Source organism: Mustela putorius, unplaced genomic scaffold (assembly GCF_011764305.1).
Source record: "Mustela putorius furo isolate JIRA1106 unplaced genomic scaffold, ASM1176430v1.1 tig00000831_pilon_pilon_pilon, whole genome shotgun sequence".
In the NCBI taxonomy this organism is placed as follows: Eukaryota; Metazoa; Chordata; class Mammalia; order Carnivora; family Mustelidae; genus Mustela; species Mustela putorius.
Genome location: NW_025421490.1, coordinates 2,448,806 through 2,467,612, shown reverse-complemented (window position 1 = coordinate 2,467,612; position 18,807 = coordinate 2,448,806). Strand labels below are relative to the sequence as shown.

Sequence of the window (18,807 nt, the reverse complement as noted above, 5' to 3'; positions counted from 1 at the left end):
ATGATCATAAAGATCCTCACTGAACTTGAGAAAAGAGTAGAGAACAACACTGAAACCCTTGACCCAGAGAAAAGGAATAACATGGCAGAGTGAAATGAATTGATACAATTAACAGCAGGATGAAAGAAACAGAGGAAAGAATGAGTGATGTAGAAGACTGAGTAATGGAAAGTAATCAAGCTGAACAAAAGAGAGAAAAGACTTATGTAAATAAGAATAGACTTAGAGAACTCACTGACTTCATCAAACGTAGCAACATTCCTATTATAGGAGCCCTGGAAGAGAAAAAGGAGAGAGAGAGAGAGAAGGAGGCAGAGAATTTACTTGAAGAGATAACAGCTGAGTGGCACCAGGGTGGCTCAGTCAGTAAAGAATCCTACTGTAGATGTTGGCTCATGTCATGTTCTTAAGGTCATGGGATTGAGCCCCAGTCGGGCTCTGCACTCAGTGTGGAGTCCACTAGTCTCTCTCCCTCTCCTGGCCAGCACATTCACTCTCTCCCTCAAATAAGTAAATAAATAAAATCTTATTTAAAAAAAAAAAAGGGACGCCTGGGTGGCTCAGTTGGTTGGACGACTGCCTTCGGCTCAGGTCATGATCCCGGAGTCCCGGGATCGAGTCCCACATCGGGCTCCCAGCTCATGGGGAGTCTGCTTCGCTCTCTGACCTTCTCCTCGCTCATGCTCTCTCTCACTGTCTCTCTCTCAAGTAAATAAATAAAATCTTTAAAAAAAAAAAAAAAAGAGAGAGAGAGAAAGAAAGAAAAGAATAGCTCAAAACTTCCCTAATCTGGGGAAGGGAAGAGATAACTAGATCCAGGAGGCACAGAGAACCCCCAGTAAAATCAACAAAAGCCGATCCATACCAAGACATACTATAATTAGAATGGTAAAATATAGTGATAAGGAAAAAATATTAAAAGCAGTAATAGAAATGAAGACAGTTATGTAGAGAAAGGAAACCCCAAAAGGCGAGCCACAAATTTTTCAGCAGAAACGTTCCAAGGCAGAAAAGAGCAGCGTGCTATATAGTCAAAGTGCTGAATGGGAAACACATGCAGCCAAGAATACTCTTTCCAGCCAGGCTATAATTCAGAATGGAAGGAGAAGCAAGGACTTTCCCAGACAAACAAAACCTACAGGAGTTCACGGCAACTAAACCAGCCTCGCAAGTAATATTACAGGGGACTTTTTGAGTGGAAAGGAAAGACCAAAAATGGTTGTATGAGGGTAGGAAACACACAGGCAGTAAAAATGAGTATATCTGTAAAAAATTAGTCAAGGAGAACACAAAATAAAAGGATGTAAAACATGACACCCTATACCTACAAATGTGGGGAAGACAGGAGAAAAAACTGGGTTCAAACCTAAATGACCGTCCACTTAATAGAGACTACTATGGGACTAAAAGGTTTGTACAAACTTAATTTTGGGTAACCACAAATCAAAAACCACCAGCAAATATGCAAAGAACAAAGAGAAATAAATCCAAATATATCTCTAAAGAACACCAGCAAACTATGAAAGAGAAAAAGAAAGGATGAGAGAAAAACTTCAAAACAAATGACAAAATAATGAAATGGCAATAAATATGTATCTATCAATGATGACACTGAATGTACATAAACTAAATGCTCCACTCAAAAGACACAGTGTGACAGAATGGATTAACAAACAGGACTCGTGGGGTGCCTGGGTGCCTGCTTCTTCCTCTCTCTCTGCCTGCCTCTCTGCCTACTTGTGATCTCTGTTAAATAAATAAATAAAATCTTAAAAAAAAAAAAAGAAAGAAAGAAAGAAAGAAAGAAACAGGACTCGCGTACATGCTGCCTACAAGAGACTCATTTTACACCTAAGATTTAAAGTGAGAAGGTGGAGAAACATTTATCAGGCAAACGGATCTAAAAGAATGCTGCAGTAGCAATACTTCTATTGGACAAAATAGACTTTAAAAGAAAGCCTGGGGGCGCCTGGGTGGCCCAGTGGGTTGAAGCCTCTGCCTTCGGCTCGGGTCGTGGTCCCAGGATCCTGGGATCGAGCCCCGCATCGGGCTCTCTGCTAAGTGGGAGTCTGCTTCCTCCTCTCTCTCTGTCTGCTTCTCTGCCTACTTGTGATCTCTGTTTGTCAAATAAATAAATAAAATCTTTTTAAAAAAAGAAAAAAAATAAAGCCTGTAAAAATTAACAAGTCAGGGAATGACAAGATGCTGGTGAGGATGCAGAGAAAGGGGACCCCTCCTATGCTGTTGGTGGGAAAGCATGCTGGTGCAACCACTCTGTAAAACAGCATGAAGCTTCCTCAAAAAGTTGAAAATAGAGCTACCCTATGACCCAGCAATCACACTACTGGGTATTACCCCAAGACACAAATACAGTGATCCAAAGGGGCACACGCATCCGAATGTTCCTAGCAGCAATGTCCACAATAGCCAAACTATGGGAAAAACCTAGATGTCCATCGACAAATGAATGGATAAAGAAGATGTGGTATATATACACAATGGAATACTACGCAGCCATCAAAAGAAATAAAATCTTGCCATTTGCGACGACATGGATGGAACTAGAAGATATTATGCTGAGCGAAATAATCAGAGAAAGACAATTATCATATGATCTCCCTGATATGAGAAAGTTGAGAGGCAACGTGGGGGGTAGAAAAAGAATAAATGAAACAAGATGGGATCAGGAGGGAGACAAACCATAAGAGACTTTTAATCTCACAAAACAAACTGAGGGTTGCTGGGCGGAGCGGGGCAGGGAGAGGGTGGTGGGGTTAGGGACATTGGGGAGGGTATGTGCTACGGTGGGTGCTGTGAAGTGTGTAAACCTGGTGATTCACAGACCAGTAGCCCTGGGACTAATAATACATTATATGCTAATTTTAAAAAATTAAGAAAAAAAGAAAGTCTATAATAAGAATCAAAGAAGGACACTAAAATAAAGGGGACAATCCAACAAGAAAATATAACAATTGTAAATATGTATGCACCCGGGGCACCTAGGTGACTCAGTTAAGTGTCCAACTCTTGGTTTGGGCTTGGGTCACAGTCTCAGGGTCAAGGGGCTGAGCCCTACATTGGGCCTCTTGCTCAGCTCAGAGTCAGCTTGAAATTTTCTGTCTTTCTTTCTGCACCCCCCTCGCTCTTTAAAATACATAAAATCTTTTTTTTTTTTTTAAGATTTTATTTATTTATTTGACAGACAGAGATTACAAGTAGGCAGAGAGGCAGGCAGAGAGAGAGGAGGAAGCAGGCTTCCTGCCGAGAAGAGAGCCCAATGCAGGGCTCGATCCCAGGACCCTGGGATCATGACCTGAGCCAAAGGCAGAGGCTTTAACCCACTGAGCCACCGAGGTGCCCCTAAAATAAAATCTTTAAAAAATATATATTTATGCACCCAACATAGGAGCTCCCAAACACATAGAACAGTTAATAACAAAAATAAAGGACTAATCAATAATACCAAAGTAGTACGGCACTTTAATACCTGACTTACATGGATGGACAGATTGTCTAAACAGGACGTCAACAATGGAACAATGGTTGAGCGTTACACTGTAATAGTATGACAACTGTATCTCTTAAACTCTTTAAGAGATATATTGAGAACATTACATTCTAAGCAGCAGAATACACGTTCTTTTCAAGTACACACGGAACCATCTCCAGAACAGATCACATACTGGGCCACAAAACAAGCCTCAACAAATTGAAAAGATCAAAGTCCCACCATACATCTTTTCTCACTGCACTGCTATGAAACTAGAAGTCAACCCCAAGAAAAAAATCTGGGAAGGGCACATGGACATGAAGGTTAAGTAACATGCTACTAAACAATGAATGGGTCAACCAGGAAATACGAGAAGAAATTTTAAAAGTACATGGAAACAAGTAAAAGTGAAACACAATGATTCAAACCTTTGAGACACAGCAAAAGCAGTCCTAAGAGGGAAGTATACAGCAACAGAGGTCTACCTCCAGAAGCAAGAAAAAGCGCAAACAACTTAACCTTACACCTAGAGGAACTAGAAAAAGAACAACGAATGAAGCCTAAAGCCAGCAGAAGGAAGGAAAAAACAAAGATTAGGGCAGAAATAAGTAATATTGAAACAAAATATACAATAGAACAGATCGATGAAACCAGGAGCTGGTTCTTTGGGAAAAAAAAACCCAAAAAACCAAAAGAACAACCAATGAAATTGATAAATGTCTAGATGGACTCATTGAGAAAAAAAAGAGAAAGAACCCAAATCACAAGCGAGAGAGGAGAAATAAAAACTAACCTTAAAGAAATATAAATAATTGCAATGGTATATTATAAAAAACAATATGCCAACAAATTGGACAACCTAGAAGAAATGGATAAATTCACAGGAACCTATAACCTACCAAAACTGAAGCAGGAAGAAACACAAAATTTGAACAGACCAATTACCAGCAAAGAAAGCAAATCAGTAACAACAAAAACAATAAAAGCTCCCAACAAACAAAAATCCAGAACCAGATGGCTTCACAGCTGAATTCTACCAAACATTTATTTTTTATTTCTTATTTTTTTTTTAAAAGATTTGATTTGAGAAACAGAGAGAGCACAAGCAGGGGGAGAGGCGGAGGGAGAGGGAGAAGCAGACTCCTCGTTGAGCAGGGAGCCTGACAGGGGGCTCAACCCCAGCACTCTGAGATAGGACTTGAGCTGACACAGTCATTTCACTGACTGAGCCACCCTGGCGCTCCTCTACCAAACATTTAAGGAAGAGTCAATACCCATTCTTCCCACACTATTCCAAAAATTAGAAAAGGAAGGAAAACTTTCAGATTTATTCTGCGAGGCCAGCATTATTACCCTGATATCAAAACCATATAAAGACACCACAAAAAAGAGAATTACAGGCCAGTATCTCTGAGGAACATAGATGCAAAAATCCTCAACAAAATACTAGCAAGCCAGATCCAACAATACATTAATTCACCATGATTAAGGAAGGGACACACATTCCCGGTCTGCAAGAGTGATTGAATATTAACAAGAGAAAGGGTAACTACTATCTACTACTATCATTTCAATAGATGCAGAAAAAGCACTTGACAAAGTACAATATCCACTCATAATAAAATCCCTCAGGTGCCTGGGTGGCTCAGTTGTTAAGCATCTCCTTTCAGCTCAGGTCAAGATCCCAGGGGGTCCTGGGATCGAGCCCCGCATCCGGCCCCCCCTCGGTAGGAAGCCTGCCTGCTTCTCCCTCTCCGACACCCCCTGCTTGTGTTCCCTCTCTTGCTGTTATCTCTCTCTGTCAAATAAATAAGTAAAATCTTGGGAAAAAAAAATCAAAAAACAAAAACCCTCAACAAAGCAGGTTTAGAGGGAACATACCTCAACATAATAAAGGCTACATAGGAAAAACCGACAGCTGGTAGGATGCTACACACAAAAAACTTGAAAGACAACAAAAAACTGCTAGATTGGATCAACAAATTCACAGGATACAAAATTAATCTATAGAAATCTGTTGCATTTCTATACGCCAATAATGATGAAGCAGAAAGAGAAATTAAGAAAACAATTCCATTTACAACTGTGCCCAAAATAATAAGATACCTAGGAATAAGCATAACCAAAGCAGTGAGAACCTGTACTCTGCAAACTGTAAACCACCGATGAAAGAAACTGAAGATGACACAAAGAAATGGAAAGACATTCCATCCACATGGATCAAAAGAACAAATACTGTTAAAATGTCCAGAATACCCAAAGCAATCTACAGATTTAATGCAATCCCCATCAAAATACCAACAGCATTTTTCACAGAGCTAGAATGAGCAATCACAAAATTTGTACGGAGCCACAAAAGACCCTGAGTAACCAAAGCAATCTTAAGAAAAGCAAAGCTTGAGATGTCACAATTCTGACCTTCAAGTTCTATGACATGGGTGTAGTAATCAAAACAGTATGGTACTGGCAAAAAATAGACGCATTGGGGCGCCTGGGTGATTCAGCAGGTTGAGCCTCTGCCTTCGGCTCAGGTCATGATCTCAGGGTCCTGGGATTCAGCCCTGCATCAGGCTCTCTGCTCAGGAGGGAGCCCACTTCCCCCCCTCTCTGCCTGTCTCTCTGCCTACTTGTGATCCGTCAAATAAATAAATAAAATCTTTAAAAAAACAAACAAACAAAAAAGCAAACCAGATGCATACATCAAATAGAATGGAGAAACCAGAAATAAACCCACAATTACACGGTCAGTTCATCTTTGACAAAGCAGGAAACCTATCCAGTGGGAAAAAGTCTCTTCGACAAACGGTGTTGGAAAAAGTGAACAGCTACATGCAAAAGAATGAAACTAGGCTGCTTTCTGACACCATACACCCAAATAAACTCAAAATGCATTAAAGAGCTAAATGTGAGACCTGAAACCATAAAAATCCTTGAAGAGAACACAGGCAGTAAATTCTCTGACATTGGCCATAGCAACATTTTTCTAGACATGGCTCCTGAGGCAAGGGAAACAAAAGCAAAAATAAACTATTGGGACCTCATCAAGATAAAAAGCTTCTGCACAATTAATGAAACAGGCAACAAAACAGTCAGTCTACTGAATGGGAGATGGTATTTGCAAAAGACTTTGCTGAAAAAGGGTTAGTATCCAAAATATATGAAGAACCGATACAACTTAACACCCAAAAAAATAATCCAACTAAAAGTGGGCAGAAGAGATGAACAGACATCTGTGCAAAGACCATATCCAGATGGCCAGCAGACACATGAACAGATGTTCCACATCATTTACCAGGGAAAGGCAAATCAAAACCACAATGTGGTATCAACTCACACCTGTCAGAATGCTAAAATCAAAAACACAAGAAACAACAAGTGTTGGTGAGTGTGGAGAAAAAGAAACTCTCTTGCACTGTTGGTGGGAATGCATACTGGTGCAGCTGGTGTGGAGAACAGTATGGAAGGTCCTCAAAAAGTTAAAAACAGGGGGACCTGGGTGGCTCAGTGGATTAAGTCTCTGCCTTCCGCTCAAGTCATGATCTCAGGGTCTTGGGATCAAGCCCTGCATTGGACTCTCTGCACAGCAGGGAGCCTGTTTCCCCCTCTCTGCCTCTCTCTCTCTGTGTCAAATAAATAAATAAAATATATTAAAAAAAAAAAAAGTTAAAAACAGAACTACCCTATGATCCAGTAATTGCACTAGTGGGTATTTACCCAAAAAATACAAAAACACTGGTTCAAAGGGATACATACACTTGTTTGTTTACTGCAGCATTATCTACAATTGCGAAATTACAGAAGAAGCCCAAGTGTCCAACAGTAGATGAATGGATAAAGACGTGGTATACACGCACAGTGCAACATTTTTCAGCCATAAAAGAAGAATGAAATCTCGCCTTTCGTAACAACACGGATGATCTAGGGAGTATAGGCTAAATGAAATAAAAGTCAGTCTGAGAAAGACAAATATCATATGATTTCACTCGTATGTGGAGTTCAAGAAGCGAAACAAACAAGCAAAGGAAAAGAACAGAGAAAAACCAAGAAATAGACTCTTAAATACACAGAACAAACTGGTGGTTGCCAGAGGCGAGACAGGTAGGGCAAGGAAAAGAAGGAGGGGCATTTAGGAGCTCATTTATCATGACGAGTACCAAGTATGGACTTACTCAATCACTAGATTACATACCTGAAACTAATATAAAAAAAAAAGTTAGACATTTTAAATACTAATTACCACATGTCAAAAAAAACATATATATATAATACCAGTATACCAACTATGTCAGATTCCCAATTGCCCAAACATACCCATTCATCCCTTCTTCCTTACTAAAAGGATCCTGGTTTTGTTTGATTTTGCTCAGTTACACTTCCTTTGTCTCTACTGTTGTTCACAGCGGGTGCATGATCCTGTTCCAGCAATGAGATGTAAAGAGAAATCCACTGTTGGAACTACTGGAGGCTACTGCTTTACCAATAAAAGAGGGAGGAGCACAGCTGGCGCACCCTTCTTGGCCTCTGCCTTTCTCATCTTTTCTGCTTAGAATCTGCACACGATGGCTGACAGTGTGGCAACCATCTCCTGGTGGGACTGGAAACTAGAAGGGAGACTTTACTGGGCAGCCACACCAGCCCTGGGCAGGCTATTTCCAAACTGCTTATCATGAGGAAAAAAAAAAAAAAAAAAGTCCTCAATTGGGGTCCTGTTATACATAGTCTGATGCAATCCCAATAAAATGATCAATACAATAAATGAAAAATACACTCCATCACTCTTTAGTTACAACGAAATTAACCGACTCGTTAATGCCAAAGGAAAACCGACAGAGATCATACCTTAATAGTAGTATTCAATTTCATACCACATCTGTAGGTCCTTGCGATCTGTGGAGTGAGATGGATTTCCTTGGTAAGTTGTCTCCATTTTCTGCACTCGGGTTTTGTACACTGAACCTAGATGGAAAGCAGTATGTCAAGGTCAGTGAGTTGGTTAATCGTGAGCTGGCATGGCCATCTTCCTCCACTCGCTCTGCCATTTTTCCACAAGACCTGACCAGCCTTTTTGTACTTCTAAGTACTTTTTCCTCCCCCATCACCATCACCCATATAATTGAGCTCATGGGTTGTGAGACTGAGCCTTTGTGAACTCTCTCTCTAAAATAAATCTTAAAAAAAAAAAAAAACTAACTCAAGAGGGATCAAACATCTAAATGAAGGTCTGAAGTGATAAAAATCTTAGAAGAAAAGATCTTCGTGATCTCAGACTTGGCCAGGTTCATGGAGAGAACACCAAAAGCACAAGCAGCAAAAGAAAAAAACAGATAAACTAAACTTCAAAATAAAGAATTTTGCACATCAAAAAACTACCCAGAAGTGAAAAGGCAACCTACAGGAAAAATATTTGCAAGTCATATATCACAAGGATTTAGGATCCGGAATATATAAAGAACTCCTACAATTCAATACTGAAAGATATAAACAACCCAACTCAAAATGGGTTGTTGAGGGGCGCCTGGATGCCTCAGTCCTTAAGCGTCTGCCTTTAGCTCAGGTCATGATCCCAGGGTCCTGGGATCCTGTCCCGCATCAGGCTTACTGCTCAACAGGAAGCCTGCTTCTCCCTCTCTCACGCCCCCTGCTTGTGTTCTCACTCTCACTGTGTCTCTCCTCTGCCAAATAAATAAATAAAATCTTTAAAAATAAATAAATAAAAATGGGTTGTTTAAAAAAGATGCTTTAATTTTTGTCTGATTGCTGCTTAAAGAAATAAAAGGCATCCAAATTGGTAAGGAAGAAATAAAACCATCACTATTGGCAGATGACATGATACTATATATAGAAAACTCTAAAGACCCCACCAAAAAACTATTAGAATAAATGAATTCAGGAAAGGTTCAGAATATAACATTAATATATAGAAATAAGTCGTGGTTCTACACACTAATAATGAAGTGGCAGAAAAAGAAATTAAGAAAACAATCGCATTTATAATTACACCAAAAAGAATAAAAATACCCAAGAAAGTGAAAGACCCGTACTCTGAAAACTATAAGACATTAACAAAAAGAACTAAAGATGACACAAAAGGAATGATATACCACGCCCATGGAACTGTAACAGTGATACTGTTAAAATGTCCGTACTACCCAAAGCAATCTATAGATTTAATGCAATTCCTATCAAAATACCAAAAGCATTTTTCACAGAACTAAAATCATCCTGAAATTTGTTTGGAACTACGAAAGACCTCAAACAGCCAAAGCAATCTTGAGAAAGAACAAAGCTGGAGGTATCACAATCCCAGATTTCAAGATAAACAACAAAGCTGTAGTCATCAAAACACTATGGTACTGGCACAAAAACACAGAGGTCACTGGAACAGGATAGAGAGCCCAGAAATAAACCCATATTTATATGATCAATTAATCTACAACGGGGATGCAAGAACATACAAGGGGGGAAAGACAGTCTCTTCAATAATGGTGCTGAGAAAACTGGACAGCTACATACAAAAGAATGACACTGGACCACTTTCTCTCAGCATACACAAAATAAACTCAAAATGGATGAAAAGATCTAAATGTGAGACCTGAAACTGTAATACTTCCAAAAGAAACCAGGGGCAATAAAGTTCCTGGACATTGGCCTTAGCAACGTATTTATGGATAGGTCTCCTGAGGCGAGGGAAACAAGAGCAAAAATAAACAATTGGGACTACATTAAAATAAAAGGCTTTCACACAGTGGAAAAACTATCATTAAAACCCAAAGGCAACCCAGCGAACAAAAGACATCTGCAAATGATATATCCAGTAAAGAGTTAATATCCAAATTATATAAAGAACTTCTACAACTCAATACCCAGAAAACAAATAATCTGTTAAAAATGGCCAGAGGACCCGAATAGACATTTTTCCAAAGAACACCTACAGCTGGCCAAGAGACCCATGAAAAGATGCTCAACATCACACATCATCAGGGAAATGCAAATCAAAACCACAATGAGATCACCTTACACCTGTGAGAATGACTAGTATTAAAAAGACAAGAAATAATTAGTATTGGTGAGAATGTGGAGGAAAAGGAACACTCGTGCACACTTTCCTCCACATTCTCACCAATACTAATTATTTCTTGTCTTTTTGCATTGTTGGTAAGAATGCAACTTGCTGCAAGCACTGTGGAAAACATACGGCATTTCCTCAAAAAAATAAATAGAATCACCATAGGATCCATCCAGTAACTCCACTCCTGGGCTATCTACCCAAAGGAAATAGAAACACTAATTTGAAAAGACACACGTGCCCTATATTTATACTGTAGCACTATCTAACATAGCCAAGATATGAAAGCAGTTCAAGTGTCCATCAAGAGATGAATATAGGGCGCCTGGGTGGCTCAGTGGGTTAAGCCGCTGCCTTCGGCTCAGGTCATGATCTCAGGGTCCTGGGATCGAGTCCCACATCGGGCTCTCTGCTCAGCAGGGGGCCTGCTTCCCTTCCTCTCTCTGTGATCTCTTCCCTTCCTCTCTCCTACTGTGATCTCTCTCTGTCAAATAAATAAAATCTTAAAAAAAAAAAAAAAAAAAAAAAGAGATGAATATAAAAGAAATGATACACACACAGAATGGAATATTACACAAACCTAGAGAAGAATGAGATTTTGCTATTTGTCACAACATGGATGAACTTAGAGAACAGTGTATTAAGTGAAACGAATCAAAAATAAATACCATAGGATTTTGGTTACATATGGAACCTCAAAAACAAATGAACAAAAAAGCAGAAGAGACTCTTAATGACAGAGAACAAACTGGCTAGGAGGGTAGAAGCAGGGGTGAAACAGGTGAAGGCAATTAAGAGCTACAAACTTCCAGTTACTGATTAATTAATAAGTCACAGAAACAAAAAGCATAGCGCAGGGAATATAATCAAATAATTTTTAAAAAATGGGCAAAAGACTTGCACAGATATTTCTCATTACAAAAATGCGAATCAAAACCACAATGAGATACTCCCGCCAGGGGTATCTATCACTGATGCCTACCACAATAGCTAGAATCAAAATAATGGGAAACAAGAGTTGGTGGACATGTGGTGAGTTTTGAACCGCTACACAGTGCTGCTGGGAATGGAGACTGTGTAGCAGTTTGCTACGGAAGAGTCTGGCAGTCCCTTAAAGGGTTAAAGAGTTACCATACAACCCAGTAGTTTTATTGCTAGGTATATGCAAAACAGAATTGAAAACAGGTATTCAAATATTCATGCACAAATGTCCACAGGAGCAACTGTATGCAATAACTAAGAAGTGAAAACAACCCAAATGTCCAACAACCAATCTGTCCAACGGACCAGTACCCGTGAAAAGGAATGAATTACAACACACATGAACTTAAAAACATGATACCATGTGAAAGAGGCTGGTCATAAAAGGTCACATACTGCATGACTCCTTCATATAAAACATCCAAAATAGGTATCTCACAAAGATCAGTGGTTGCCAGGGGGTAGGGGAGAGGGAACGGAGGGTGACTATTCGAGGCGCGCAGGCTTCCTCTATGAATGGTGCGAATGCCTTGGAATTACCATTTGGTTGCACAGTATTATCAATGTACTAAATGGCATTAAATTGTGCACTTGAAAATGGTTACTTTGGGGGCACCTGACTAGCTCAGGCAAGAGCTTGCAATTCTTGATCTTGTGGTCATGAGTTCGAGCCCCACGCTGGGTGTACAGAGTGATTAAAATAATAAAACTAAAAAAAAAAAGTTTGTTATGTGAACTTTGCATTGATAAAAATAATTTTAAGTATGTAACAGAGAAGCTCAAAATTACTTATAATATTTTAAAAATTAACAAATCACTTATTAAATAACATAGTTACCTAATAGATACAATCACTAAATTATATTGTCAAAGAACGGCTAAATGGAAAAGTAAAATTAAATCGATAAACTAAAAGCTACAAAAAATTATACACAAAGTATGATTTTCGACCTAACTACGATCTATACGCTTCTTCATTTTACTGTGTGAATTACCAACGTTTCCAACAGAAATAAAAAATGTGATGTTTTAACAGACCCAGAAAGAAGAATAAGTGTAATAACAGAAAGATTTCCTAAAAATCAGTCAGGTCATTCATTCCTGTCTTTCGCCCCACAGATGTTTTCCAGAACAATACACTTTTTACCCAGTAGGGGAGCTGCTGGTCCGCCATGAAAGCTTTGGGACTAGGTTCGGTTTTTCCATTGCTAGTCCATATTTTTTTCCAGGCCATATATTTGTCATATCCGTCCTTATGGCTGAAAAGAATAAAAATAAATATATCAAGCTAGAAGTTCACCAGGGTCTCCAAACAGGAGGCAGGTCAGCAAGTCTTCTGTAAAGGATTTAACTGGCCGTATCATAAAGAGAGGGCGAGTTATCTCAGCCCCCCTTCAAACGGGTGATCAGGAAGGGTGCGTTCCTTCTAGTTTAGGATAGAAAACTAGGAAGACAGGATGGCTCCCCATCTGTCTGGCACCCCGCAGTTCTCAGCCTCCTCCCCCAAATCTCTGCATCGCTGGCCCCATGCACAGTCACAGAACAGCCGAGCAGGGCCCAGATTTTTCAGAACCTGCAGACTAGAACCTCACGGCAGGTGTCTTCTGAGCCCCGAACGTGCACACGCACAGCACCCACACACCCAGCCACCGCATGAGAGTTCTGCACAGCTCTCATCGGCTCAGACGTGGCTGAAAGGGTGGAAAATTTCAGCAAGCCCGGGGGCTCCTTCTGCAGCCCCCCACCCCACCCTCCCGCCACATCCCCTGGACAGCACAAGCTCCAGCAATTAGGGAACAAACCTTCGGTAGTAATGGTCAAAGCATTCGTTACAGAAATGCTCCCCGCAGGAGAGGTGATACCATCGGGACGTGTAGCCGTTTTTGGCACATCTGAAAATAGCAAAAAATGTGTAGCTTTGGTAATGAGTAAGCATTCTTTCTCGCTTTTTCAAAACAAGTCTTAAGCACATCCTAGGAGCCCATTTTGTACCATGTCCACTTAGAATCCTAACGGCCAAGAGCAGATGACCGGGAAACTTAAAAGGATGTCAGATCCACAATAAAACCTGACGAAGACAGAGGGACTTAAAGACCACCAACACCGAACCCAGCTGGCCGCAACCACAAGGGCTCGAGGACATGGGCTCAGAAGTTTTATGGAGACTCCCCCAGGGCAATGAGTTTTAGGACATGAAAAGGAGTGTCCCCGTGCTTGCTGCAAGCGGCACAGGTACAAAGGAGACAAGGACCGTTTCCAGCAGGAACATATGGCCCAACACGGAACCGCCAGCTGCAATCCGACCATCAGACAGGCTCTCCAGAGACCAGAACCTGTCGTCACACGGCCATGAACGTAGCCAAGGAAGGAGCTAACACCATCACCTCTCTGTGCTTAAAAAATAAAAATGGGGTTTGTTTTCCAGGTTTTATTGACTTGGAAGCCTTCACTGGAGATTTTTCTTGGGATGTCAAAGGTGATGCTTGGGTTGTCCCCATAAAAAGGACAAAAGTGAAGGGAGCTTCCTGGTGTCAGGGAGACCGGTACGTGTCCGCTGGAAGAGGAGGGATGTTTTCGGAGGGGAGGAGCAGCGCAGGGAAAGGGACACATGCTGGTCCCCATGGGGAGCCCAGGGTCCTCTGTACTGCATCCCTACCCCTGACCCTCAACCCCCAGGAGAGGGACAGCCAGCAGCGGGCAGGACCCTCAACCCCCAGGAGAGGGACAGCCAGCAGCGGGCAGGACCAGGGACACTGGCGGCAGCCGCGGAGAGCTGCTCTGACTAGGTCTCGGGTGGAGGGGGGGAAGCACCCAGGGGGGTGTGGGACGCAGAAATGCCCAACGAGTCTCTATTCTTAGGTGACTTACAGTATCTCTATCTATCTTTAGGGAAACAGTCCTGCAGGCTGAGCCTCCCACCAGGAATGCTCTCCCGGGCAGGGCGGGGAGGCCGAGGCGCGCCAGCCGCACAGACCTTTCCGAAGCGCTTGCAAAGCACACGGGACACGCGACGGTGCAGCCCGACTTCTCACATCTCCTGTATTTCTTCTCTGACCCGCCATCTTCGTCCTCGTCTGTCGTCTCCGTGGCTTTCTTCTTCGCCTGAGGAAGAACCAGCTGAGGTTACACGACTTCCCTGCAACGGCCCCCGGGGGAAGAAGGTGGAAGGTTCAGGACGGAAAGAACCTTCACCTTGTGAAGATCAACAACAACACCCCGCCAGTAGGTGAGGGGTGGACAGGACGGCAAGTTCCTTGAGACGGCAGGGCAGTGTGCAAATATAATTCAGACTTGCTGCAGACACAGAAGCAGCACCTGAACAACAGGTCTCTGAGGACAGAGCTGAAATGTGAGCTGAGAAACGTTGGGGCTTTCTTGGCAAAAAGGTGTACCAGTCAAAACAACAGCTACTCTCAAATCAAAAAAATCAAAAATCTTTAAAAGATTTTATTTAGGGGCACCTGGGTGGCTCAGTGGGTTAAAGCCTCTGCCTTCGGCTCAGGTCATGATCCCAGGGTCCTGGGATCGAGTTCCGCATCAGGGCTCTCTGCTCAGCGGGGAGCCTGCTTCCTCCTCTCTCTCTCTCTCTGCCTGCTTCTCTGCCTACTTGTCTGTCAAATAAATAAAAAATCTTTAAGAAAAAAAAGAGAGAGAGAGAGAGAGTGAGAGAGAGCATGAGTTGGGGGGGGCGGTGTGGTGGTGGAGAGGGAGAAACAGACTCCCCGCTGAGCAGGGACCCTGACATCAAGAAGGCAGACCTTTCACCAACTGAGCCACCCAAGCGCCCCAAGACCATTCTTTCTTTAATTAGACCAGTCACATCCTTTCAGTACTGCGGTTTTTAAAAAAAAATGGAATCATTTTTTTTTTAAGTTTATGTATTCTTTTTTAAAGATCTTATTTATTTTTTGGACAGACAGAGATCACAAGCAGGCAGAGAGGCAGAGAGAGAGGAGGAAGCAGGCTCCCTGCTGAGCAGAGAGCCCGATGCGGGGCTCGATCCCAGGACCCTGAGATCATGACCTGAGCCGAAGGCAGAGGCTTTAACCCACTGAGCCACCCAGGCGCCCCAAGTTCATGTGTTTATTCAAGTCCTCTCTATACACAGCACGGGGCTGCTCACAACCCCAAAGTCAGGAGTGGCAGGCTCTTCTGACTGACCCAGCCAGGTGCTCCCAAAAGCTGAATAATTTTAGAAAAAGAGTGACGTCATTCAATATTTTGCTTTAAAAAAAAAAAAGCCCTAGAAAAGGGATGGCAGCAAGTAACCTGCCAACAGCAGCCAACCGGCTACACGCTCAAGTCCGCATTCCTGTGAACGAGGCCAAGCCCAGCACGATCTGGCCTCAGCTCACATCCTGGGAGCAACCACACAGCTGTGGTTCTCTGAACGGCTCACGCTGATTCACACTCGATGCCCCTGTCTTTGCCACAGCCTCTGCCAGACACAGTTTTTTCCTACATTCTCTCACTGTATCACACCACGCTGTGATCGTTCTACGGGGAGTTTCTCCGCTAGGCTCTAAGTTCCTTGAGGACTGGAAATGCACCTTTCCATCTCTAATACTGCAGCCGCCATCTTTCTCACGCTGTGCGGCGCCGGGCTGGCTCAGTCAGTGGAGCGTGCAACTCTTCATCTCAGGGTTGAGAGTTCAAGCCCCATGCTGGGTGCAGAGATGACTTAAAAATAAATAAACTCGGGGCACCTGGGCGGCTCCGTCGGAGAAGCAGCCAACTCTTGATTTCAGCTCAGGGCCATGAGATCAAGCCCTGTGCAGGGGCTCTGCTGGGGCGTGGAGCCTGCTCAGAATTCTCTGCCTCCTCCTCCTCTTCCCACCCCTGCTTGCACTCTTTCTCTAAAAACAAACAAACAAAACCCGACAGGTGCACGGATGAACCGATGATTTCATACCTGCCTACCGGAGCTCCTCAAAGGCAGGCTATCCGGGGAATGATCAAAAGATGCTTTTTTCTTTGTCCTCCTCCGTGGTGTTGCCATTGCTTCAGAAAATCTTCAAAAACAAAATTAAGTAATAAGTAAACCGTAACACTTTCAGCACTCTGGAGCAAAGTTATTATGTCATTTCCCAGGTAAGAACATATGCTCTGCAGTCAGACTGCCTAGTGTGAAGCCCCTGCTTTCAAGGTCCTTAATCTAAGACCAAGCCTCAGTGTTCCCATATGTAAAGTGGGCACAAGTGTGAGCTCTAGTAGTGGTGTGAAGAGAAAGATTATTTAAAGCACCAGACCATGGGGCGCCTGGGTGGCTCAGTGGGTTAAAGCCTCTGCCTTCGGCTCAGGCCATGATCCCAGGGTCCTGGGATCGAGCCCCGCATCGGGCTCTCTGCTCCGCAGAGAGCCTGCTTCCTCCCCTCTCTCTCTGCCTGCCTCTCTGCCTGCTTGTGATCTCTGTCTGTCAAATAAATAAATAAAAAATCTTTAAAAAAAAAAAAAAAAATAAAGCACCAGACCTACATACCATAAGTACTTAACAAATGCTGTCCATTCGTAGTACATACATTTAAAAATGTAAAAATAGGGGTGCCTGGGTGGCTCAATGGCTTGGGCCTCTGCCTTCGGCTCAGGTCATGGTCTCAGGGTCCTGGAATCAAGCCCTGCATTGGGCTCTCTGCTCAGCAGGGAGCCTGCTTCCCCCTCTCTCTCTGCCTGCCTCTCTGCCTACTTGTGATCTCTCTCCGTCAAATAAATAAATAAAATCTTAAAAAAAATATGTAAAAATAAGAACCACCACACAGATGACCAATAAACCTGTTTTTTATACTGTTTCACTTCGGTGAGTGAAAACACCTGGTCTTCATCTGTTCCTCTCCCTCTGTGTCTTCTCAATAGCACCTAAAATTAGTCTTACTATACTTTACAAAGAAAACTCACTTGCTCCCTCACAGTACAATCTCAGGTACACTGTCCAGTCACTATTCAACTTAGGAATCTGGGTTGGACAGTCACTGGTATCTTCTACTAGAAAAATTTACGATCTTTCAAACTGGCTTAACAACAGCACAGTTAAATAAGCATTAAGAACTAAAATCGGTAAGAAAAGTCATGCATAGTAACCATGAAAGATTAAGTATTATTGAATTAGTATTTCTCAATTAAATAAAAAATAAAAATGCTTACCATAAGTATGCAATAACATACAGATTTTACAATCATCACAATTCCTTCCCTGATCTGTGCATTTACTATACACACACACACACAATAACATGAAAATAGGACATACCTATGGGTAAGGAATTTTAAAGTGGGAAAGAGTTTTAAGTTACAAATTCCACAAATATAATCTTCACCTTGGAGAAAAGCTTGGAGGTCCTTGCAATCCTACTGTTTTGTATCCGTGAGTTGTACCAACATTCATAAAAGCATTTTTCATGGATTATTAACAAAACATGTGAAAACTTCCTTCCCCACCTACAATGACTTTGAAAAACCCTGACAATGGTGGTAAAGAGGGCCTTCCTCTATACTACCATTGTCAGTCTTCCTCGGTCTTCACTTTCTCAATACCACTAATTTAGTTATGAATGCAAAAACCCTATACATGTTCTGAAATGCACTAGAATTAAGCATCAGATAAGTTGCCTTTTGGTTCTATACCATTATACTGGATAAAGCACCCCTGATGTAAACAGAACTACTGTGTACCTGTAATTTTTACACCCAAAGGCTTTCTGGATCACATTTATATTTTCAAAAGGCTGTCCAATCTTAACAAATCTCTTTATATAATGCATATATTCCACATTATTCATAAAATGAGCCACTAAGCACATGTAAATATATATATACGTGTGTGTGTGTATACACATCCATAGTATGTGTAAACGTATACTATGTGTAAGGATTGCAACAAAAATATTTGAGTCTAAGGTGGGGTTTGGGAGCATAAATAGAACCAGCCTTGTTTCATGCAACATTTCGCCCTGTCATGTAGGAATACTGGCAACTCAAAAGAAAGCATAGTTTCCAGAAATTTCAACAGACATTTTAATCCAAATGTGTACTGGAAAATATTTAATTGCAATGAAGAATTATATAATTCAAGAAACTAAGAGGAAAGGACAACATTAACTATAAAAGCCACTGTTAAATCTGTGTTTTCTATGAAAAACATAAGATTTTTTTTTACTGTTCGTACACTTTCACCTTTAATTATATAATTCACAGTGATATTCCCTCATCTTTTTAAAAAATTTTCATTTATTTAACGGACAGAGATCACAAGTAGGCAGAGAGGCAGTCAGAGAGA

General features: G+C 41.8%; 1 protein-coding gene across 2 annotated transcripts in view; it reads right to left on the bottom strand.

The window, feature by feature from the left end:
- The window catches only part of KDM1B (lysine demethylase 1B), a 60,176-nt gene that overhangs the window by 39,351 nt on the left and 2,018 nt on the right, over window positions 1-18,807 (bottom strand). For both annotated transcript variants that reach the window (XM_045085070.1, XM_045085071.1), the window contains 5 exons: window positions 16,450-16,549; window positions 14,512-14,639; window positions 13,340-13,429; window positions 12,685-12,796; window positions 8,330-8,446 (listed from right to left, as the gene is read on the bottom strand). In XM_045085070.1, coding sequence (XP_044941005.1) covers window positions 8,330-8,446; window positions 12,685-12,796; window positions 13,340-13,429; window positions 14,512-14,639; window positions 16,450-16,536 — 534 coding nt within the window. In that variant the 5' untranslated portion in view covers window positions 16,537-16,549. Of the gene's footprint in view, window positions 1-8,329; window positions 8,447-12,684; window positions 12,797-13,339; window positions 13,430-14,511; window positions 14,640-16,449; window positions 16,550-18,807 lie in introns of those variants that run through there.